The sequence below is a fragment of the Schistocerca americana genome, chromosome X (assembly GCF_021461395.2).
Source record: "Schistocerca americana isolate TAMUIC-IGC-003095 chromosome X, iqSchAmer2.1, whole genome shotgun sequence".
Taxonomy (NCBI): Eukaryota; Metazoa; Arthropoda; class Insecta; order Orthoptera; family Acrididae; genus Schistocerca; species Schistocerca americana.
The window spans coordinates 594,010,092-594,036,644 of record NC_060130.1 but is presented as its reverse complement, the minus strand read 5'-3'; the positions used below and the strand labels follow the sequence as shown (position 1 = coordinate 594,036,644).

General features: G+C 36.2%; 1 protein-coding gene across 1 annotated transcript in view; it reads left to right on the top strand.

Moving 5' to 3' along the window:
* Positions 1-26,553, top strand: part of LOC124555240 (activator of 90 kDa heat shock protein ATPase homolog 1) — an 87,589-nt gene that overhangs the window by 18,217 nt on the left and 42,819 nt on the right. Inside the window, exon 2 of the mRNA XM_047129100.1 lies at positions 6,632-6,713. Coding sequence (XP_046985056.1) covers positions 6,634-6,713 — 80 coding nt within the window. The 5' untranslated portion in view covers positions 6,632-6,633. The remainder of the gene's footprint in view (positions 1-6,631; positions 6,714-26,553) is intronic.

Sequence of the window (26,553 nt, the reverse complement as noted above, 5' to 3'; positions counted from 1 at the left end):
TGAATTACCGTCTCATTTTCCCACCTGCAGCAGTTCATCTCTCACATTGGCGGCTGAGGTCAGGGCTCACGATTATGGTTCATGTGCGATCCCGTCTATCCGAACTGGAGACCTTCCCTTTGCCACCTCTACGTGAGGTCCATTCATGTACATCTCCATGGTGTAAAATTCAGCTGAAGTTCCGTCTGGAAGTTTTGCATGGCCCGAAGGACTCCGTTAACCACACCGCTCTCGGCTGTCACTTTGTCCCGATTTTTGACGTGTTCTGGGGCCCTGAAGTTGCTTACACCATCAGCTTGATGGCTCATGGTAATGTTGGCTTCACCTATGTCAGCGGAGGCTATATTGAACAGAATTCCTTGCCCACTGGCTGCAGTGTATTCACTGCAGAGCTTGTGGCCCTATCTCGTGCACTTCAGTACATCTGTTCCTGTTCTGGTGAGTTGTTTCTTCTCTGTTCAGTCTCCCTGAGCAGCTTACAAGCTATCGCCCAGTGCTACCCTCGTCATCCTTTGGTACCATCCATCCAGGAGTCCATCTGTGCCCTGGACCGGTCTCATCATTCAGTGGTGTGTGTGTGGACTCCAGGACACGTCGGAATCCTAGGCAACGAACTTCCTGACAGGCTACGCGGAAACTGCTTCTGGAGATGGGCGTCTCTGAAACTGACCTGAGATCTGTCTTAGCAAGGTTTTTCAGCTTTGGGAGATGGAGTGGCATAACAAACTGCGTGTCATTATGGAGACTGCGACTGTGTGGAAGTCTTCCCTGCGGGCTTCTCGCAAGGAATCAGTTGTCCTTTGTCGGCTCCGCATTGGCCATACGTGGCTTATACAGGGTTACCTCCTGCGTCGCGAGGACCTACCTCATTGTTGCTATGGCTCCCAAATAAGTCGTCCACCTCTTGCTGGACTGCCCACTTTTAGCTGCTCTGCAGTGGATTGTTAACTTTCCCAGCACCCTACCTTTGGTGTTGGGTGACAATGCCTCAACAGCAGCTTTAGTTGTACATTTTATTTGTGAGGGTGGGTTTTATCATTTGAGCTGAGTTTTAATGCGTATCCTTTGTCCCTCTTTGTCCTCCACTCTACGGCTTTTAGGGTGGAGGTTTTCATGTGTTTCAGAGTGGCTGGCTTCTCCTTTAATCTCATGGTCAGCCAGCCATGGTAATCTTTTTTGTTTTTAATCTCTTCTCCCTGTTTCTTGTGTGTGTCTGTGGTTTTTTGTCCTGTTTTGTCCATTGTAGTGTTTGTTGTCCTTCTGGTTCTTCCTTTCTCCTGTTATAGTGCCGTACATCGTCTTTGTTTTTCTTCTTTCCGTTTGGTAATTGTTCCACTGGGAATTTCCTTTCAGAACACTTTAACCTTCTTGGATACATCTCCTACCTTTATTTTTACTTGAGTGAAAGTGCTGCAGGACACTTTTTGATGAAGCAAATTGCAGCCTTTTGTTTTTGTTATTCATATGTTGTTATTGCCTTTTGTGCTGTGCTTGGACAATATATCACAATTTTTTTTTTTAGGAGACTGTTAACAGCATTGATATACTTGGAGAAATGCATGGTACATACTGTATTGTTTTAAAATGTATTTATTCATAACTGGTTTTGATCATTGCTCTTCACAGTGCTGGCATTAAAATTGAAACAAAGCAAAAACTGTGAATATCAACAAAAATTAAATTTCCATGAAAATTATTAGTCAGAAAAATTAAATGTACTTATGAAAAATGTTAAGAGTGTGTCATATATGCTATTTACCCAGAAAAGATGCCATAGCTGACTTGCAGATATCAGTAGGAGATACTTCACACCATGTCAGCTTAAGCAAGAAGAAAATGTTGAAAATATGAGACCATGTAATGGCAGTAAGTGCACAGCACTATTGTTCAGGCACATCATCCAGTGGGTTAACGCACAAGTGTTTAGCAAAGAAACTACAAGCCAAAGTCAAAAATCAGGTTCAGAAATATATGTATATTATAGTACAGTCCCAGAGAGGCACACATTTTAGCTTTAATTTAAATTCTTCCCCACCCGACGCTCTATACACATTTTAATTAACACTGTCTTGATGGTATGTCTTAGCATAAATAGCTGTTAATGAGTAGTGTGTGCAGTACATCATATTAACAATGTGTGTTTTACTTTTGGCATCCATTGTTTTCATGGTGTATCAGTGGCAACATTATAATGATTACACACTGATGTACTGTATATATAAGTTACTCAGAATGGTTAAACCATAGTTCCTTGGTGTGTACTTCAATTATCTTACTCTAGGCCACCCCCCACCCCATCAAAATTTATAATTTTTTTACATTTACGTGTTACATAAATTTTCATAAGTGACACCCTTGTCACATAAGCTTCTACCTAGACATCCTTTTCTGTTATTTAGGACCTAATACTGAATGGTTTTACATGCATGTTGTAATTAACATTTATACATGCTGTTGCTGATGCCATAGATATAAGGTTTGTGTATGCCTCACACCCCTACCCCACCCTCTTTTTTATACATTTACATTTTCCATGTTGAAACATTTTTAGCTATTTTCAACATGTGTCTTAGATTTTTTTATTAGATACATAATATTATAATGGATCTGCACACATGGTCAAATATTAAACAATATAAATACACTATGAGATAGGCCATCGAGACATACAGCGTATTTTTTGTAGATCTCTGCCACCCTTAGAATCTCTTACACTTTTATGGAGTAGGCATAATTTCACAGCTGGCTTATTTGGATATGATAACAGATGTGTGTGTATTTTCTGATAGTTAAATTCAGTGTTAGTTTTAATATTGATGCAGTTGGATAATATGAGGTGTATTGGGCATGTGCCATGTTCAGATTACTGGTTAATTAGTTTAATAAAATTGTTTGGGAATGGACAGTAAGGTCACACATGTTGCAATATGAATGATTATAGTTTCTGTAGGACAACATTAGAAGTGATTTTAGCCTTGGTGTCTCAGTTGGTTACAATATGTTTAATCTTGAACTTTTGGTGTGGACGTGACATTGGAATTGTCTTGGTGGTTATTTTGGTTTTTATGTTCTGTTGAGGTTAATGCTTCTCATAATGTTTTGACATTATATGTCTATGTAGATTTTTTATTATGCTGGTCGTTCTCACCAAATCTTTGGATTGTTATGTGACATTGTACATTTACCACCCTCCCAACATTATTCGTGTTATTCAGCACAACTTTCTGCTTCCTGTTCCTTAGGTATGATTTGAACCAACTGTGTGTATAGCCTTCAGTTTCATAAAACCCGAGTTTTTCTAAGAGGTGTGACATGATCCACACAGTCAAATGCCTTGGAAAGATCACAAAAATTAGGGCTTGTACTATTTGATGAGTAAATGTGTAGGTAGCATTCTCAGTTGAGTAACCCTTCCAGAATCCAAACTGTGACATCTTGAGTAAATTATTTTCACTGAAATGAAATGAGAGACTACTCTGGAATACATAACTTTTTTGAATATTTTAGAAAATGAAGTCAGCAATGAGATTGGTCTATAATTATTTAAGTCACTCATGTCCCCTTTCTTATGAAGAGGTTTGACAATTGCGTATTTCAATCTGTCTGGAAAAATTCCCTGTGCCAGCGAAGCACTAGATATATCGCTAAGGACTCCACTTATTAAAATAGAACAACACTTCAAAATTCTGTTAGACTCCATAAACACCACATGAGCTCTTGTTTTTCAGTATATTTATAATTCCCTTAATTTCAGTGGGGGATGTTGGTGCTATTTCTAAAGGCCTAAAGTCCTGGGGAATGACATATCTGACATACTTTTTTGCTTCTTCAACTGAACCCTTAACCCTATTTTTGCTCTAAATTCAGAAAGTGATTGATAATTCACAAGCTGCTTGTATTTTTAACACTCAAATCATCATTTAACTTCATTGCTATGGTATGCTGTGCACTGTCAGGCTGCCCTATCTCCCGTTTGACAATATTCCATATAGTTTTAATCTTCTTATCCACATTATTAATTTCTGTCAGAACTCATAAGCTTCTCGACTTCTTAATGACTTTCCTTAAAATATTACAGTATCTTTTGTAGTAAGCAAGTAATATCAAATCCTGACTTATTCTGGCCTGTCCATGTATTTCCCTCTTCCTCTTACACATCATCTTAGTAATCCATGGCTTACTTGACTTTGTAATGTTTTTTTGGCTAACATTTCAGGAAAGCAACTCTCAAATATTGAGACAAGTTTATGGTGGAATAAATTGAATTTGGCATCAGCATCATTTTCTGTGTATACTTCATCCCATTTTACCTCTTCTAGGCTGCTCTTAAAACTCTGTGCCCTGTTCGCATCAATAAGCCTCCCTGCCTTGTATGAACCTTCCTGAAACCTGTAAGGTGCTATATGTGTTATTTACATTAACTGTGCATTATGATCAGATAGCCCATTAACAACTGGGTACACATTAATTGTTTCTACCTGAGCACTGTCTGTGAAAATGTTATTGATAAGTGACCTACTATCCTGCTGCATACGAGTTGGAAAATTTACAACAGATACTAGATCGAAACAGCCAAACAAAGATTCTAGCTCATTTTTCCTATCTATATCTTTTAAGAAATCTACATTAAAATCACCACAAACCACTGACTGCTTCTTTTTGTCTGACACGTAGCTCAATAATGCCTCTAGATTTTTCATGAATTGCTGAAAGTTACATTGAGGGGATCTGTAGATTGTTAAAATTACTATATGAAGTATATTGCAGTAGGAACTCACAAGCACATGCTTCAAGGATCTGAGCTACACTAAAACTATTTGTTTCAATATTTTTGACTTTGTGTCCAGTTTTTATATAAGTAGCAACTCCTCCTTTATCCATGTTGACCCTACATGAATAAGACGCTAATCTATAACCCCTTAAATTTAACTTCTCCATCCCTGCGGTTACATGGTGTTCAGAGAGATACAAAACATTTATACCTTCAGAATTTACCCCATTTTCTAGGCGTACAAGAAGCTCATCTATCTTATTTTACAATCCTCTAATGTTCTGATGAAACACAAATTTTATTTCTCTGGGTAGTGCTACAGACATTATGGCACTGTTCTGTTTTAATCTCTTTCAATACTCTGTCTGTAACCTGACTCTAACCTAAAAATGTGTCTCTCTGACTCCAGTAATCACAGGTATTTTGTCTTGTGTGCATGTAGCCCCCTTTTACATTGTCTGCAAGATCAACTAATCTATCCTCCTCCTCCCCCCCCCCCCCCCCCCCATATTCAGGTGCAGGCCATGACTAGTTGAAACCCCATCTCCCAATTGCGTCAACAGGCACAGCACAGATATGAGATTCAATTTCTGCCAACAGTAACTCCCCCTGCTCTCTGTTAACAAGGTTGACAGCCGTATTAACCCAGGGCTGGTCATGGCACTGCAAAACATGCACAAACCCCCACACAAGTGTGAGCTGTTGCTGCTCCTATTACATCCAGGTCACACATAAGACTATAGTCCAAATTGCTAGCCAGGCTGTTTCCTGCTCCTTCTACTACAAGAACATGGTCCTCACCATCAAAATCTTTGCACAAGGCCACTAGGTTTTCTGTAACCTGGCTAAGCTTAGCACTAGGTTTCACAATGCTTGTGATGTAGGTCTTACTAAATGGTCAGTTTGTTTTTATCATGTGATGATACTGTAGTATCATATGAAATGCAACAGCATCATGTGACTATTGTATTGCATATTATTGTACAGGACTATGTATACTTTTCTTATGTGGTGGTTTTCACCAAATGGTTGGTTTGCTTTTATCATGTGACAAGATATCGTGTAATATTATAATGGTATCATGTAGCTATTGCATTAAATAATATTGTATTTAAATGAAGTGAAAAAGAAAAATGATAAAATAGATAAATAAAATTAAAGGGGGAAAAGTATACATGTGTATCTGCTTTTATTGTATTCCTTTTTATTGTAATTTTAGTGCATGTGTGTTTCTCTGTGACTGTACTAATATTTTGGAACTTGTTCCTTGATCTTTATATTTGACCTTGTTGTTTGACTTCAGGCTTGTAACTTCTTTGATCAACACTTGGGGGCATTAACCTATTGGGTGTTGTGCCTGAGCAGTGGTGCTGTGCACTTACTGCTGTTATATGGGTTCATATTTTCAATGTTTTCTGTTTGGTGAAGGCGGTATTATGGCGAAGTATTTTTCTGACATTTGCAAGTTATCTATGACATTCTTTGTGGTTAAATAGCACGTATGACGTGTGAGGTTGTCACAATATTTTTCATAGGATTTTTTCCAGCTAATAATTTTCACAAAAATGAAATTTGTGTTGATATTCAGTTTTCACTTTTTTATTTTTGTCCCAGCACTAGGAAGATGATTGAAACCGATTGTGAATAAATATATTGTAAGACAGCACAGTTAGGTGGTGGTGGTTTCAGGTTGCTTGGTTCCTGAAGAAAAGATAAAGAACAAATTCATACATGCTGTCAGAAACTATGGTTGGATTTGTCCAGATACTTATCAGTTTTGTTGTGTTTATTCATTAGTTACATAGTATTGAAGATAAGTTTCCATACTTATGAATGCATTATACTGTCATTCTATTTCAGAAATGGCTAAGTGGGGTGAAGGTGATCCCCGATGGATTGTTGAAGAACGACCAGATGCAACAAATGTCAACAACTGGCATTGGTAAGTGTCTCTGTAAATAAATAACTTTTGTAGATTTGTAGAATTAAGTCAAATTTGATGTGGTTGAAAAGTGAAGATTTAAGAGAAATGTGAAATATTTTCATATCATTCTAAGACAGCAGACTTTAGTGGTAGCTGTAGCCGAATGGATAGCATTATGGCCTTTGATGCGGAAGGATCTGGGTTTGATCCCCAGTACCTTCTGAGATCTTTTCCCTGTGGTTGAATGGTCTGGTATGGAGCCCCCCCCCCCCAGCGTTTAACACATTGAGGCTGACGAGCAAGCATATGTAGTAGAGAGTAAGTTAGTATTCAGCTCTGATTGAATCTGTACTTTATTGGAGAGCTAGATTTCAGCTGCAGTATAGGTATCATGAGTGTGCATGAAGCGAGTTATGCAGACTCGACAGGCTCTTAAGTGCGTATTATTGCACGACATTAGCATTTATGTAGTTTGAATTAAACTCGAACAAACTAGAGTTCGAATTGAGGGGCTGAGAGTACAAATGGTGCAAGTGACATTTCATAAGGAAATGATCTAAATACATATTTGGTAAGCTAAAGTGTGAATCTCTTCTGAGTGAAAGATATACAATCAATTTTCTGCATAGTGCTGCATTTTGTGATGATAAAGTAGAAACTCTAAGCCAATGCCTGCACTGAATTTAGAATATGCATACAGGTGAAATGGTTCACAGAAGTAGAAGTGCTGCTATCTTTAATGAAGTTTCAGGCATGTAATTATTATTATTATTATTATTATTATTATTATTATTATTATTATTTCTTTTCTCAGACGTTATGTCTTATTATTATTATTATATTATTTAAGTACAATTGCCCAGTGCTTTAGCTACTAAGAGTATTTACAATAATACTTAATGCATTTTTAAATACACCCTATTTTGAAATATTGGGTTACTTCTTGAAGCAAAATAAACATAGTGACACAGTAGATCACCAGTTCCACACATATATAGAGTATGATAGATTTTGGTCTCTGTGGAAAGGCAAAGCAGCACTTCAAATATATATTTGTTCCCCAGGAAGGTGGTCAGCACTGGGAATGAAAACAAAAAGCTTTCTTCAATTAAAGCTATGGATATGATAGCAAAGGAAACAAAATACGCTGGAGGAATATCAGGTAGATCTGAATTAGCAAGCAAAATCCTCTGACAATGTAGATAAAGTATTCACTGAACTGTTTCATGAGTTTATAGAAGTGGATTTTAGCAGGCCCAATATTGGCCCCCATCAACACCGCTTCTGCAACTTTTGCATCAAAATGCAATTGAAATAAAATTTTAGATGTGGAAAAATCTTCAGGAAATAAAGAAATACAGCCCACACTTCATCGTGAGTCATAATAATGTATCCCATTCCCAGAAAACAGTTACCATGGGTGTAAGAAGAGGGAGTGGGAAAAGAGGACGACATAGTCAAAGCAAGGAATGAGGAAGACGGAAAAATGCACAACACGATGGTACAGCATTGCAAGTATTGCCCCAGGAAGGACATCGAAGAGATACCACAGAAGGAAATGACTATGGTTCTATAGACATTGACAGTGACTGGAGTATAGAAAGTTGCTACGAATAATCTCCCGTATATGTTGGAATTGCACCAACATATATTCATTCTGGTATTTCTATTATATTTGCTATTAACCTGTGTGTTTCAGCTTGTTATATTAATTCTGCCTTGATTTCTCACACACATGTACGGTGCTTTACGTATTGTGTAGTGTACCAAAATGTCTTCAAAATATAGCACAGTAAATAAAATGTTTCTATGCTTGTACTTGTTTTACTGTAAAAATTTGTAAGACGCAGAGCAGATGTGTTTTTAATATATTAAAAAAATAACCCAAGGGCACTACAATCTCTAACCATACCTATTACTGTACAAAGACTAACTGACCATTAGGCAAAAATATATGATGTGTAGGTTGTTTTGGAAACATTCATTGCCAGTTTTGCAAAGACAGTCACTACTGCTGTGGAGGCTGATTTGCCACTGTGGTTACAGTAGGCAGAGTATGCGAGTTCGTAAAACGTCTTCTGGTGCAGTGCAACGCTAAGACAATTTCTCCCTGCACTATTACATGACTATGCCCCAGGGTCAGGTAACAGGATAGAAGAATGAAGGTTCTATAACACTCCAACAAATTAGGAACAGTGTCACACAAATGAGTTAAAAAGGTTAACTTATCTTTGTGGCTTATTGAACAATGAAGTCTGCAGTACTGCATGTAATAAAACACAAAAAGGCCCTCAATGGCTAAGTGCAAATAATCATAGGTAAGTTTCACAGTACATAGCAAATGCAATTACAACTGCCTGTTCATTTCTAAGAGTTCATTAAATGACATTCCCTGTCTGTCAGCCCTGGACAACGGCTGCTCTTCTACCTTCCGAGTAGGTGTTTGTCCGTTGTTGTCCAGTCATTGACGGATTGTACTCGGCCAGCAGTTGGCTGAGGCAAAGTAGATATCTTTATCCTTCAGTGCCGTCTGTGGTGCTGGTGGAATTCATGCAAGTGTTGAGTCTAGGGCACTGGCACCAGTTCGCAACTTTGCGCTGTGGTGCTTTTGCCCTCCTCTGTCTTGTTCGGGTGATGTAGCGGTTATTAACTTTCATGATTTTGTAGACAGCCATTTAACTCGGGCAGTCATGCATTCATCTTACTTCAGCGAGCACTTGTACTCTTTACACTCTCAGCTCCTCAGTTAAGCTATGTATATGCTAAGGTCATGGAAAAATGTGTGCATTTACAAGTGTGTTGAGTGTATGACTCACTTCATATACACTGACTTTTTGTTATGTCACAGTTGCTGTGCACAAAGATTCCAGTAGAATCCAGTCTGAACATAGTTCATAATTATGTTCACTATGTTTAAACCTTAGACCTTAAGAATGTGTGTTTATATTTACACTTCCTTTTATAACTCTAAAATTTTTTTTCTTCTTCAGTGCATAGAAAAGTTTCTGGTGAACTGTACCAGTATTACATGGATTGCATGTGTGATGGTATTGGGGAATTTTTTGTTAGTTTCTGTATTTATGCCCAACTCCCTCCCTCCCATGTGTGTGTGTGTGTGTGTGTGTGTGTGTGTGTGTGTGTGTGTGTGTGTGTGTGTTTTTTTTTTAGTTTTAAACTGCTCTTGAAAAATGACTTTCAGAACTAGCTAGACAGTTATGTGCAGATACAAAAGACAGAAGGGTTTATAAGAACATAATGCATCAAAAGGAGGTTGGGGAGAGCTGTACGGATGTATTAAGTACGAAGTAACACAGGCTTCCACCCCCCCCCCCCCCCCCCCCCCCCCCGCCCCTCCCCCCAAGTGCTTCAGACCGTTTCACTGTGTGACACGTTATTCATAAATGGAGTTTTTCATTATGTCTAACTACAAATTTCAATTCAGTGGCCTATTCTTCCTTAAGAATGATGAACTTGTTGAGACATTCTAGAAAACTAAATGTACCTGAAAAATAGTATCCTTAGAGCTATATCTGAAATGCCTGTGTAACTGGATTGAGACACATGCATACCTGTTCTTGAAGAATAAGGGCAGAATTACAAGCTAATACTCTTCATAAGCTAGTGAGTACAGCAGAAAAATTATTCAAAAACGTAAATGGTACCAAATTTGCTCATGTTTCCGGATTTAGCTAGGCTACTGACCTGTTGGGCTCCAGTATGTCAGAGAATTCATGGCATGGCTGTTGCCAAGAACCTATAACAGTGAGAATGAGAATGTGGCCCACTGTGCAGTCTTAAACTTAGTTGCTGAGCCACCAACAAACAGCAATTAATGTCTGTGATGAATAATTACTTTGGGGCACAGAGGTATATTTGATGATTTTTCCTATATCAAATCAATGTTTTAAATTAGAAAAAGTTGCGTAAGCATTTATAATGTTTGACAGCTTTTGGAATTGCATTCGCAAAATGATAGTGGGAACAGGATATAATGTAAATGGCCTTTTGTTCCCAATTACATTTTATGTAAATAAACTAAATCTTAAAAATAGCACACATCTGTTCAGACAGTTGACTAAAAAGCTTGCAGTTCTATGTTTTTGCATCTTGAATTTCTAATTTCTCTTAATCATGAAGTTTTTATTTCACTAATAGTGATACAATGATAAATTTAATTATTGGTTCTGTATTCATTATTGAGTGTTCAGTAAGATATGAAAAATTCAGTCATAACATTTAAAAAAGCATCTTCTAAACAAGTCAGTGCACAGGAATACTTGGATACTTACCTTGCAGTTTATATTTAGATGTGCAGAATGGGCGTTGGTAGAATATACGGGTCTCGGCAGACATGATTAAATTACTTTAGATGTTTCTGCCCCTATGTTAATTTTTTCCTTTTTTGTTCGAAATGTAATGTATACCTGAGTAAAATTCATAATAAGTACATGGCAAAATGTCTGACTTAATGCTCCTGTGATATACGCAAAAATAAAGTAATTAATAAGACTAATGACAAAGAAATCGTAAACAGTTCTGGCAGAGTGAAATAAATTCCTAATTAAAAGCATTTAAAGTGGCTCAAAGACCTAAACTATTGATTCACACTGATGTAAATAACTTTATAATAATTTCAGACAATTCCTTTTTCCCCTTTTATTTTCAGTGGTATTTTAATTTATGCTATAGAGCATACAATTTACTGCCTTCCAGAATCAATACTGTATGTCAGCAGCATGAAAACCTTGACTTCTGTAAGTTTCTTAAAGAAGCAGTCACTTAGTTGCCATTGCACAGAGACTGGAATTTAAGATGCTTTTCATAACATTGAGAATCTCATGAAATTGTAGGTTTAGTATTACTAATCTAATTGTCAAAGGATTAATTGACACTAACACAGTATTTGTTTGATTAATACATGGAAACAAGTCGTATGTACAGTGTGTAAACTTTTAGATGGCAGACCTCTTCCTAGTCCTGAATCTGTAGAAGTCGGTAGACGTCGGGAGGCTTCGGTAGGCACGCAGTTTCGACTGGTGCCAACATTACGTAGCTGACTGTGTTGTACAAGGTAGCCATTGACGTCTGCTTCGTTATTGTTTTGCGCCGTACTGTTCTGCGTGTTTTTATTGTGTAGTTGTGCTAAACATTATCATAATGAGTGAAGAGGCAGTTGCTGGCCCATCTTGGGAGTCACCAACAACCCCTACTGGTAGGCATACGGTATGAAGGAAACCAGTATTACGTAGCGATGCTCACAAAATTATATTGCGTGTGATTGAATGCTGCTAAAGGGAAAGGGAGCAGAAAAAATTGTATTTCTGTTCTATTTCAAACACAGAAATGGAACAGAGTGACAATGAAAGTGGTGGACCACATGGCTCTAAATGTTTTTACAACAGTATGCCATCTTGAATAAATACAAAACAATCTGCCATTCATTGCGTCGTAAATTTTATTTCTATTTCAGACTGTTTCCTTTCCTTGCGATAAGCGTACTTCATTGCTGCAGTTAAGATATTTATTAAACACTAGCAGTACGCCCGTGCTTCGCAACGGAGGAAATCTCAGAAAGTTGTTGACTGATTGATTTAAAATTTTGGCACAACATTTTTTAGGAATACGCCCGTGGTTTTATATACTTTTTTTAACACGTTTGCGAAACGTGTTGCAAATAGTGTTAGTAGTGAAGAAATAATAGAACAAAACATCATGCCTGACGCGGCACTTTTTCACGCATCTCGATGTTTACTACGTCATATCTCCTGAATTATATGTCACAAAGAGACAAATTTGCCGGCGCATTTACTGATATAAGTGGGTACTGTATGCGAAATATGTTGCGATTAGAGTTAATAGTAACGAAATTATACATTAAAATGTCATGTGTACTGCGGCAGATTTACGGTATGTACTGAGAAAATGTAGTAAGCGACGACCTTTTTTCCTTTCATTATTTTGTGGGGGGTGTCAGCGAGAAAAATTTTCGTAAAGGTTTGAAATTGTATGTAACGTTTGTTGCTAGTCGCTAAGTGCTCTCATTCTCAAATAGTGGACGCATAAATCTGGGTATTTTCCCGCGGTGGCATCTCATTGTTTATGACGTCATATATATATTTTTTAATGCACATGGCGATTTCAGTTTCGTTTACGAACAACATTTAAAGCAAGTTTTACTTCCAAGCCTTTCGTCTGCTTTTGTGTAAGCATGACGCGCAATTTGTAGTGCCAGCACTGCAACTGGTAGGTGTGCCTTCCCACCCTCCCCCCCCCCCCCCCCCCCCCCATCCCCCACCTGCCAATGCTTGATTCCTCCTCTCCCCGCACTCCCTTCGCAACACACTGTACAGGCATATGAATTAAGAAGACAGGGTTGTCAGCTGTGGCCCTGTTGATGGAATCAGTCTAGTATCTTCCTGAAGTTAGACCTAAATCAGAACGGCCAGACTGACCACGAGCCATTATCCAGCTGAATCAGATGCCACTGTCTTGTCAAATGGACTGTCCCCTTGAAACAAGATAGCTCAGTGATTTGAAAATTAATTACACATTGTCAGTTTAGCCAGTGTGTGTGTGTGTGTGTGTGTGTGTGTGTGTTTGTTTGTTTTCTGCGCGCGCGCCCACATACACACTTGCAAATGACTTTAGGACAATGGCCAAGCTGTCGTGCCTGTAGTTACCTCTCTGTCTTCCTTTCTGCTTGTCTGAAAAAAAAACTTGGGCAGAATCCCTTCATGAAACGTGAGATATTGCACTCAGAGAAATGGCAGGACAACAGTACTGTGCACCAGCAATCTTGCTTGATGATTTTCCTATGGAAAGAAATGCATTTTTATCATATGTTGATGTGTCAGCAGTTTTATTTGTTTCGTAAGTAATCTTTTGTGTAGTGTTCATTATTAAGAGGTACATTTTGACTTTAACTGTCTTTTTAAATAAATGTATTTGAGCTCACTCTACCATCTCCTTGGGCAAAATTTCCTTAAATTTAATCTGTGGTAGAAAATACTGTTGAGTTTCTCTCTTTCTCCATGAGTAAATGTAGGTCCAAACTGGCCTTTGTTTCATGATTGTGTGTAGAACTATTTATGACATAGGTACTAATTTTTTTTTGTGAAGTGTCCAGTGGTTTGGTAGACGTATTCTCTTCACACAGTAAGGATACTCATTTTTTAAAAAAAAAATGTTTCCTTACAATGAGTCTGGCTATTACTTTGTATCTGAAGTTATTTTATGTAATTTGAAAATTTTTGTTTTGTGCATTTGATCAACAGAATGGAATCCCGTAGCTAAGAATTGAATGTACGTAGGAATATTATGCCGTAAGACACACTGGCTCTTGCACACTGATGCTACAACCTTAAGTGCATAACATGCTGGTGACATTCTTTTTGCCACTACCTTTGTGTGTTCATTCTATATCCATTCACCCCTTAAAACACTGTTTGCTACACAGGTGATAGATTTAGCCTTTGTTCAATGCGTTGTCTCCCTTTAATCTGATGGACATGCTGTTTGTTTTGTTTCAGTGTTAATTTATCATATACTGAGCAATTGTTCACATCATTGAGTGTTCCAATTGCATCCTATTTTTCTATTTGAGACTGGAACCACTCATTAGCTATTCTTCTTGTACTTATCATTTCTAGTTTGTTTAGTAGTATTTTGTGATAAACAGTGTCTAAAGCTTTCAACAGCTCTAAAAATATGCATATAACACAGTCAACCCTGTTGAGAATTGACGGTACAACCTTTGTAAACTCTGTTATGGCCCATATTAGAAGTAAAACTGTGCAACATTTAGGAGGTTGTATTTATTCAGGTAACTCACTTTAGTCTGTCTTTCACAGTACATTCTTATTATTTATGTTTGAAAATGTTGATAGTGAGGTAAGTGACCTGTCGTTTTCAAAATTAATTTATGCATCTTGGATGTGCTTTAGGTAAGCTGGAAAAGTACCTGAACTGAAAGACGTATTTGTTACTAGCTGACAAATCTGGCATTGCCCAGATGTTCATTTTGCGAATTTCCTATTAGAAATGAAAGCAAAAAGGGAACTCTGTTTGTAGTGAAGTATCGAAAAAATTTAATTTCCATTTATTTGTGAAAATGCTTTCAAAATTATGGAACAGTCATACACAGAAATATTCAAATTGTGCAGATGTGTATTGTACAGTATCCAATTTAACAAATGTGATGTGCACAGGTTCTGTATGCTGGACACATCTACTTTGCATGTCTACAACATGATTCTGTAAATGTCTCTGTGGCAACACGTCTTCATGTGTGTATTGACAGCTGTCGTTTCCACCTACAGACGTTTATGCTTCGTAGTTTAAAGCTATCAAAAGCACTCCGAGGAATCGAGGATTTCCTTAAGTTGACTCTACAGGAGGATAGTGTTTGTAATAAAGAATAAATTTATTAAAACTTAACAAGTTTTCTTGTGTGGCCATCCTCTGCAGCAAGCCCAGAAATACTTGTTTTGTAAATAGAACTGCCTTTTCTTGCTGCAACTTAATTTATTCCCAGGTGTGTTTCGCCTTTTTCTTGCTCTAAGGCATCATCAGTGGGATAGTTTGCTGTGATCTGTTTTTCCTCTCGTGTGGTCTGGAGGTTGCACTACCACTTTATTTCAAACACATAAGCATGATTTTGTATTCCCAACTTTTCCACACTGTTCACCATGTTTCTCCTTTTTTGTGGTGTACTATTATTCTTTTGCCACTTGGTATAGCTATTTCTTCAGACACTGTGCTTTTAACAATGTAAATAGAAGTTACAATATTTATGTTGTTAAAAGCACAGTGTCAGAGGAAATAACTATATCGAGTGGCAAAAGAGTAATGGTACACCATAAAAAAGGGGAAACATGGTGAACAGTGTGGAAAAGTTTAGAATACAAAATTGTGCTTATGTGTTTGAAATGAAGTGGTAGTGCAACCTCCAGACCAGATAAGAAGAAAAACAGATCACAGCAAAGCATTCCACGGATGGTTCCTTAGAGCAAGAAAAAAGTGAAACACATCTGGGAAAAATAAATTAAGTTGCAGCAAGAAAAGGCGGTTTTATTTACAAAACAAATGTTATTAAAACTTAATGCACAATGCAGCATTTTTTTCACATATCTTGTTTATAGTGTCATCTCTCTTGAACTGTGTTGTACATCAGCATATTTGTCTTCATACTTTCATCAGCATTTGTGGGTACTGTTGGGGAAATAAGCTTTGGGTAGAGTTAGTGGCAAAGAAGTAATAAATTTAAATGTTGTGCACGACACGGCAGTTTCTCACATATCATTATGACCTCATATCTGCTGAACTGTGATATGTAGGTGGTTCTCAGTGGTTTAAAAGATGTGGAGAAACACACACACACACACACACACACACACACACACACACACACACACAATTTTATAGTGTTTATGGATGTTTGTTAATGGAGTTAATGTTCTGTTCATGCATCGGTTCAGAACTATGATTGGCACCTCATATAGGCCTTCTGCTTTTTTAATTTTTGTGTTATCCTGTCTTCTTGCTATGTTGTGGGGTACAGTATGATTGTGCTGGCTGTTTAACTGTGGATACTACACCTGTTTTAGGATAATTTTTTCCAGCTGCTCTGCAGTACCTGAAAAATGGTCATAAAATTTGGTGATTCCTGTATATTTTGCTCTTTCACAAACTGATTTAAAGTGTACTGATAGAAAAGTATTGTTACGTAGTTGCCACAGCTGCATAGCATAAAAGGCTTGAGAATCTTGAGATAAATTTATTGGTTTCTATTATTCCTGCACTATGAATTCTAAATTAAGACTATTAGTGTGTTTTTAGTTTTCTACGGTTTTTGAATAAGATAATGTTTCTCTAGTTTGTGCAAAATTGAAGTACTTTCGTTGTATTTGATATCTTCTCACAAAATGAGATATTACCTTCCTTAACAGATACATACCAATACAAATGTACATTAGTGGTTTGTGTGGCACTGAGATTTGTGTTCAGTATTTGTATGCCAGTTATTTATTTTTTGTTCAGTCATTCATTCTACCAAAACTTAAAAAGGTTATTCCATATACTGCAAAATGATGGACATAGATCTTTAATGTTTGGTTTTGGTAACATGGTCGTCACATGGGGGAAGGGAGGGGGTTGTCTATACGTACCCCAACAGAGTGTAGGTATGTTGCTAAATAATTACTGGAAATAACTTAAAAACTTACGTATTTACATAATAAAACAACAAATTTATTATTTAAAACATTTACTGTACTTACAATAATCAGTCTTCACAGAAAATTTGTCATTTACAAAAACACATATCTTTGGTTTTTTATTTTTATAATTCAGATGAAATGACATAAAAATCAAATCAAAAATTAGGTGCTAATTAAACTCTGTTTTTAACAGAATAGGAACATAAAATGAAGTGAAGACTATAAAACAATAACTAATGAGAAAAATCACAGCACATTAAGTGCCTACAAAGTCATCCATTTTCTTTGGGTTTGTAGGCCAAACAATAATTGATTGTCTTTGAATGTAGCTTACAGGTACACTTTGTTGTTGTTGTTGTTGTTGTTGCTGTTGCAAGTATTACATATTTATTTTTATCTTTTGGCCTTGGTCAAAAATATCACGTTCGGTTTTTAGAAACACTGGGACCATACTCACCTGCATTAGGTGTTGATAAAGTTTGTTCTCTCTCAGGACTCATTGCAGTGGATTTTATGTATTGTCTATGGCTGATATTATTATTATTATTATTATTATTATTATTATTATTATTATTACTTCATTGCTTTCTCCCTTTCTCAGACGTTATGTCTGGTAAAAAATGGAAAGCAACATGGACCTTGATCAAGCGTGACTTCCTTTTAACTGTATGGTGTATCTTACATTGCACTTAGGAACTTTCGGGGAATTGAGCAAGTATCAATAATTACAGATTTGTGTAGTTGTATATATACGTTTCGATGTAGCTGTATTGCGTTGATGTGCTGGTGGATATTGTGTGGTATGACTCCTGTAGTTGATAGTAAAATTGGTATAATGTCAAATTTATCCTGATGCCACATGTCCTTGACTTCCTCAGCCAGTTGGATGTATTTTTCAATTTTTCTCCTGTTTTCATCTGTATATTTGTTGTATTGGGTATGGATATTTCGATAAGTTGTGTTAATTTCTTCTTCTTATTGGTGATTATGATGTCAGGTTTGTTATGTGGTGTTTTATCTGTTATAATGGTTCTGTTCCAGTATAATTTGTAATCATCATTCTCTAGTACATTTTGTGGTGCATACTTGTATGTGGGAACATGTTTTATTAGTTTATGTTGTATAGCAAGTTGTTGTATTATTTTTGCTACATTGTCATGTCTTCTGGTGTATTCTGTATTTGCTAGTATTGTACATCCGCTTGCGATGTGATCTACTGTTTCTATTTGTTGTTTGCAAAGTCTGCATTTATCTGTTGTGGTATTGGCATCTTTAATAATATGCTTGCTGTAAGATCTGGTTTTTATTGTTTGATCCTGTATTGCAATCATGAATCCTTCCATCTCACTGTATATATTACCTTTTCTTAGCCATGTGTTGGATGCATCTTGATCGATGTGTGGCTGTGTTAGATGATACGGGTGCTTGCCATGTAGTGTTTTCTTTTTTCAATTTACTTTCTTCGTATCTGTTATGTGATCTAAAGGGTTGTAGAAGTGGTTATGAAATTGCAGTGGTGTAGCCAATGTATTTATATGAGTGATTGCTTTGTGTATTTTGCTAGTTTCAGCTCGTTCTAGAAAGAATTTTCTTAAATTGTCTACCTGTCCATAATGTAGGTTTTTTGTCGATGAATCCCCTTCCTCCTTCCTTTCTGCTTAATGTGAATCTTTCTGTTGCTGGATGTATGTGATGTATTCTATATTTGTAGCATTGTGATCGTGTAAGTGTATTGAGTGCTTCTAGGTCTGTGTTACTCCATTTCACTACTCCAAATGAGTAGGTCAGTATTGGTACAGCATAAGTATTTATAGCTTTTGTCTTGTTTCTTGCTGTCAATTATGTTTTCAGTATTTTTGTTAATCTTTGTCTATATTTTTCTTTTATTTCTTCTTTAATATTTGTATTATCTATTCTTAATATTTGTATTATCTATTCCTATTTTTTGTATTATCTATTCCTATTTTTTTGTATTATCTATTCCTATTTTTTTGTATTATCTATTCCTATTTTTTTGTATTATCTATTCCTATTTTTTTGTATTATCTATTCCTATTTTTTTGTATTATCTATTCCTATTTTTTGTCTGTATCCTAGATATTTATAGGCATCTGTTTTCTCCATCGCTTCTATGCAGTCGCTGTGGTTATCCAATATGTAATCTTCTTGTTTAGTGTGTTTTCCCTTGACTATGCTATGTTTCTTACATTCATCTCTTCCAAAAGCCCTATTTATATCATTGCTGAATACTTCTGTTATCTTTAGTAATTGGTTGAGTTGTTGATTTGTTGCTGCCAGTAGTTTTAGCTCATCCATGTATAGCAAATGTGTGATTTTGTGTGGGTATGTTCCAGTAATATTGTATCCATAATTTGTATTGTTTAGCATGTTGGATAGTGGGTTCAGAGCAAGGCAGAACCAGAAAGGACTTAATGTGTCTCCTTGGTATATTCCACACTTAATCTGTATTGGCTGTGACGTGATATTATTTGAATTTGTTTGGATATTAAGTGTGGTTTTCCAATTTTTCATTACTATGTTTAGGAACTGTATCAATTTAGGATCTACTTTGTATATTTCCAATATTTGTAGTAACCATGAGTGGGGTACACTATCAAAAGCTTTTTGGTAATCAATGTATGCGTATTGTAGCGACCTTTGTTTAGTTTTAGCTTGATATGTCACCTCTGCATCTATTATCAGTTGCTCTTTACATCCTCGTGCTCCTTTGCAGCAGCCTTTTTGTTCTTCATTATAATTTTGTTCTGTGTTGTATGTGTCATTAATTTCTGTGTAATGACTGAAGTTAATATTTTGTATATTGTTGATAGGCATGTTATGGGGCGATATTTAGCTGGGTTTGCTGTGTCTGCTTGATCTTTAGGTTTCAGATATGTTATTCCGTGTGTAAGTGTATCAGGGAATGTGTATGGGTCTGCAATGTAACTGTTAAATAATTTAGTTAGATGTGAATGTGTTGAGGTGAACTTCTTTAACCAGAAGTTTGCTATTTTATCATTTCCAGGGGCTTTCCAATTGTGAGTAGAATTAATTGCTTGGGTGACTTCATGTTGCAAAATTATCACTTCAGGCATTTGTGGTATCATCTTGTATGTGTGTGTGTCTGCTTGTATCCACCATGCATGTCTGTTATGTTGTACCGAGTTTGACCATATGTTGCTCCAGAAGTGTTCCATGTCTGTTATGTTTGGTGGATTGTCTATTTTAATGTGTGTGTTATCTATTGTCTGGTAAAATTTCTTTTGGTTTGTGTTGAATGTTTGGTTTTGTTTCCTTCTTTTTCACTTTTTTTTGTATCTTCTAAGTCGTTTCGCCAATGCTTGTAATTTCTGCTTCTTTTCATCTAATTGCTCTATCACTTCTTGTTGTGAGATTTTACCTAACCTTTTTCGTGGTTTTTTTTTTTTTTTTTTTTTTTTTTTTTTTTTTTTTTTTTTTTTTTTTTTTTTTTTTTTTCTGACATTTCATTTCGTATAAATTGTGTTAGCTGTGCGATGTCTTTTCTCAGTTTTTCTATTCTGATCTGTAGCCTGTGTTGCCATGCTGGTTTTGTGGGTTTCTTCTGTGTGTTGGTTGGTTCTGATCTCTGCCTAGTGTGTATATTTAGTGTAGTGAGTGCTCCTATATAAACCAGTAGTTGTAACTTTTCCATAGTTGTGTTTTCATTTATTTTGTTGTGTATGATTGTGTTGATAGTTTTTATTGTTGTTTCGACTTGTGGGTCATTTGGCGGTCTGTGCAAGAATGGTCTAATGTTTGTATTTGTGTCTTTGTATTCTATATATGTCAGCTGAAATTTCTCTTCTATATCTAACACGTGTGTCTCTTCGTGTTCTATTTGTGCTTGTTCTGGTGGCTGTCTTAAGATTTCGTTTTCCTGTGATTGTTTAATTGATGCGTGTTGTTCTTTGTTTGTTTGCTCTGGGATGTTTGAGTCCATTACTGTATTTTCTTCTTCTTCTGATTGCATATTATTTTGTTCCAGTATTTGTTGTACTTGTTGTTTGATGTTTTCTAATTCTGACTGGGGTATCCTATTATTTTTTATTATTACATGGATCTGATCAGCTAGTCGTTGTTCTGCTAAAAATTTTAAATCTGGGTATCTGGAATAAATGTTGTGTATACTTGTGATCTGTATCCAGTTGTGTTGGTTCCTAAGTTTCTTACTTGGTAATAACAGAACATGAGGTGTCGGTTAACTTCATCTCATCCTCTGTCTTTGTTTTTCTTCTAGAGTGGGTGCAGGAAGCATATCCTGCAAAACACTTCTATTTGGATTTAAATCATTTTCCATGGGGCTATCAGTGTAGTTACCATTGTGGATGGGCATAGGGTTAAAGCGTTGTCCCCGACCGTGACAGCGCTTGTCTGAGGCTTCATTAGTTCTGTCCTGAACCATCTAATCACACTAAAAGGGGTGTTAGCCCTATTAGTGGTTTGTTCTTTTCGTCGCCTTTTACGACTGGCAGAACATACCGGAGGCCTATTCTTTTCCCAGACCTCCACGGGGTTTATTATTAATAGTAATAATAATAATAATAGACAATCCACCAAACATAACAGACATGGAACACTTAATCAAACTCGGTACAACATAACAGACATGCACGGTGGATAAATGCTGAAACACACACATACAAGATGATACCGCAAATGCCTGAAGTGGTAATTTTGCAACGTGAAGTCACCCGAGCAATTAATTCTACGCACAATTGGAAAGCCCCTGGAAATGATAGAATAGCAAATTTCTGGCTAAAGAAGTTCACCTCATCACATTCACATCTAAATAAATTATTTAAGTTACATTGCAGACCCATACACATTCCCTGATACAGTTACACATGGAATAACCTATCTGAAACCTAAAGATCAAGCAGACAAAGCAAACCCAGCTAAATATCGCCCCATAACATGCCTACCAACAATATACAAAATATGAACTTCAGTCATTACACAGAAATTAAGGACACATACAACACAGAACAAAATTATAAATGAAGAACAAAAAGACTGCTGCAAAGGAGCACGAGGATGTAAAGAGCAACTGATAATAGATGCAGAGGTGACATATCAAGCTAAAACTAAACAAAGGTCGCTACACTACACATACATTGATTACCAAAAAGCTTTTGATAGTGTACCCCACTCATGGTTACTACAAATATTGGAAATATACAAAGTAGATCCTAAATTGATACAGTTCCTAAACATAGTAATGAAAAATTGGAAAACCACACTTAATATCCAAACGAATTCAAATAATATCACATCACAGCCAATACAGATTAAGCATGGAATATACCAAGGAGACTCATTAAGTCCTTTCTGGTTCTGCCTTGCTCTGAACCCACTATCCAACATGCTAAACAATACAAATTATGGATACAATATTACTGGAACATACCAACACAAAATCACACATTTGCTATACATGGATGATCTAAAACTACTGGCAGCAACAAATCAACAACTCAACCAATTACTAAAGATAACAGAAATATTCAGCAATGATATAAATATGGCTTTTGGAACAGACAAATGTAAGAAAAATAGCATAGTCAAGGGAAAACACACTAAACAGGAAGATTACATATTGGATAACCACAGCGACTGCATAGAAGCAATGGAAAAAACAGATGCCTATAAATATCTAGGATCCAGACAAAAAATAGGAATAGATTTTACAAATATTAAAGAAGTAGTAAAAGAAAAATGTAGACAAAGACTAACAAAAATACTGAAAACAGAATTGACAGCAAGAAACAAGACAAAAGCTATAAATACCTATGCTATACCAATATTGACCTACTCATTTGGAGTAGTGAAATGGAGTAACACAGACCTAGAAGCACTCAATACACTTACACGATCACAATTCCACAAATATAGAATACATCACATACATTCAGCAACAGAAAGATTCACATTAAGCAGAAAGGTAGGAGGAAGGGGATTTATCGACATAAAAAACCTAAATTATGGACAGATAGACAATTTAAGAAAATTCTTTATAGAACGAGCTGAAACTAGCAAAATACACAAAGCAATCACTCATATAAATACATTGGCTACACCACTGCAATTTCATAACCACTTCTACAACCCTTTAGATCACATAACAGATACGAAGAAAGTAAATTGAAAAAAGAAAACACTACATGGCAAGCACCCGTATCATCTAACACAGCCACACATCGATCAAGATGCATCCAACACATGGCTAAGAAAAGGTAATATATACAGTGAGATGGAAGGATTCATGATTGCAATACAGGATCAAACAATAAACACCAGATATTACAGCAAGCATATTATTAAAGATGCCAATACCACAACAGATAAATTCAGACTTTGCAAACAACAAATAGAAGCAGTAGATCACATCACAAGCGGATGTACAATACTAGCAAATACAGAATACCCCAGAAGACATGACAATGTAGCAAAAATAATACATCAACAACTTGCCATAGAACATAAAGTAATAAAACAACACGTTTCCACATACAAGTATGCACCACAAAATGTACTGGAGAATGATGAATACAAATTATACTGGAACAGAACCATTATAACAGATAAAACACCACATAACAAACCTGACATCATACTCACCAATAAAAAGAAGAAATTAACACAACTATTCGAAATATCCATACCCAATACAACAAATATACAGATGAAAACAGGAGAAAAAATTGAAAAATACATCCAACTGGCTGAGGAAGTCAAGGACATGTGGCATCAGGATAAAGTTGACATTATACCGGTTATACTATCAACTACAGGAGTGATACCACACAATATCCACCAGTACATCAAAGCAATACAGCTACATCCAAACTTACATATACAACTACAGAAATCTGTAATTATTGATACTTGTTCAATTACCCAAAAGTTCCTAAATGCAGTATAACATATACCGTACAGTTAAAAGGAAGTCACGCTTGATCAAGGTCCGCGTCACATTCCATTTTTAACCAGACATAACGTCTGAGAAAGGAAAATAATAATAATAATAATAATAATAATAATAGAACCGACTGGGAGAACATATCTATTAGCAAGAGAAATATTCAGTGCAGCAGCAAAGATTGTGCTCGGCCATCTTCTTTTTCTATGTGAACAAGAGTAATTTTGAGCATTTCAAATCTAAGGTGTCAACCCCCTTCTTTAGTTTTGCTGTGAAAACTGTAATTTCAAGTTTGTTTGATTGTTGTTTTATGGATACTATGTGATGCATAGAACATAGTAAAGCTACTCTTTTATTCTTCTTTGGAATGAATGGCACAAAGGTCTTGTCTCATACAAATCCAGGTGTTTATGAGTCAGTGTGTTCTTTTATTAGGCAAAAACTCAAGAGGAATTTCCAGTTTGTTTTTTTGTACATATACCCACGTATGTTAGTCCTAATTTTAATAATTCGTCTACTAACTCAACTGAGTAAATAAACAGTTTCCAGTGATATTTCTGTTAGTTCCATAAAATGGCTCTGCAAGTTTTTAACGCGTCCTGCGTTGTCCCTATGAAAGGGATTTTTCTTTAGGTAAGTGGTTTTCCAGAATATATAAACACATTATATAAGTAAGGAGTTTTCGTATTGCAAATGCACTGCATTTTCATGCCATATTTTGCAGGTTAAACAGTCGGAATGAGCACCTCCCTTGAAATTTTATCAACATTTCAGCAACACACACATATTCTGTACAAGAATAGTTTGTGCTGCAATTGCTAATACTCTCTCCAAAAATTTCTTGTCAAGGCCAATTTATTTGTGGATTTTCTCTCTTGTGTACTGATATAATCAAAGGTTACATTAAAATGAATGAATAAAAACTGTTTTTTCCCCATTACTCCTTGTAAAATATCTCATATCTTAGGGATGCAACGTTTTCATGATTTGACTTGAATATTGAAATAAACAGAAGTTATCCAAGGTAAGCCTGTAACTCAAAGCAATCAACGTTTTTAGCATGATATGACCGTAAAAATAAAGTTGAATATTTGTCCAAGTTTTTTTGTCAGTTTAGTGCAATATAGCATCAGTCACCTCATTGGTAAATAATAGTTCCCAATTATCTATTGGTGAAATTTCATTTTTACAAGCAGCAGGTCTTTTCAATCAAGTGAACTGTCATACAATATTGTGCTATTGCACAAAAGATGTACGTGAGGCAGATTCTCATTTTTATTTCTGTACTTACTGTAAAAATAGTTTCCTGGGCTTTCTTCTTCTTTTTCCTCATTAGAAGAAGAGCCTTCACTTTGCTCGATCTCTGACCAGAAAGGTGTTCACTGTTTATTGAATCATGATTGCTGATGTCATCAACTCCTCAGCTTTCTTCTTCTTGGTTATTTCTTTCTATGTCTTCACCTTCTGAGCCATTGCCTCCTAACAGTTGTTAAATATCCTCATCACAGATAGTGAGCCATTATTATAAATATACTGTAATAAAAGCAAATTATTGTATTAGCGTATTGTAAATAATTACTACATAAAAGCACGTGTGCGATCTACAGAAATGCAACAGTGTGAAACAGATACATACTGTTGTGAGAGCAGGGTACACATCCATGTCACAAGCCTATGCAGCACACTGTGAATACCTAAAATGGTGAATCTATAGTCTGCCAACAATAGAAACTATAAACAAAGTCTCTTGGGGTTTGCTCGAACCCCACCCATGTAGTTAACAGGTTAAAAAAAAATTTTGTGCTTGTTAACTTGGCTATCCATTTCTTTAGTAGTCTCTCTGCCACATTTGTCCAACCTTCTTTTTTCTTCCGTGGTTTCTCCTTTAGTGGCTGCCATATTTGGCACCACATTGTAAAAGGGAAAGTTGTGAATGTTGTTTAGGCTGTGGATAGTGTAGATTTTGTTGTGTGTTTCTGTGTGTTGTATTCGAAATTTAGTTAAGGATCCAGCTTGGCATTTTTGTTGACAATAGTGCCAAAATATCTACATACTTTTGCTGGCCAGTGTGACCACCCGGTGGCGCATAATTGATGTTCGAACTGGGTCAAACTCGTCATGTTTTCTAATCTGACAAACTGTGTATTACATTGTACAAGCAGGACCCCCACTTATCCTGATATAGAATTAGAGCTCACTTGCTCTCTGTGGCCATGTGTTTTTTTAATTAGGTGATGTATATAGATTGATGATGAAACCCTTCTGCATGAAGTAAAATTGCCTGCTTTTAACAAATTTAAGATAAATTTTCATAAAAATCTCAATACCCCATTAAAGTTATTACTTCGAGGATTGGAAGACAAAACAATGAGTTAGTGTAGGACATTTCAAAGATTACTTTAACACATTGTTATGTTTTGGTTATGTAAGTAGAAATTCTTAGAGCAGGCTCTGAACTTAAAAATCCGTACCTGATGTCCCTAAAGTCACCTTTTGTGGAAGAGATTAGTTGTGTATTAACTGATTTCAAGAAAAGCTTGAGGGGGAACTATCAGTTGATGCTACGTCTACATACGTAACTCCACAAGACACGGAGTGGTGCATGGTGCAGGGTGCGTTGTATTACTATTAGTCATCTCCTTTCCTATTCATCTCAATTTGGTGTACAGTAAGTCATTACAGAAATATATTCTGACATGAA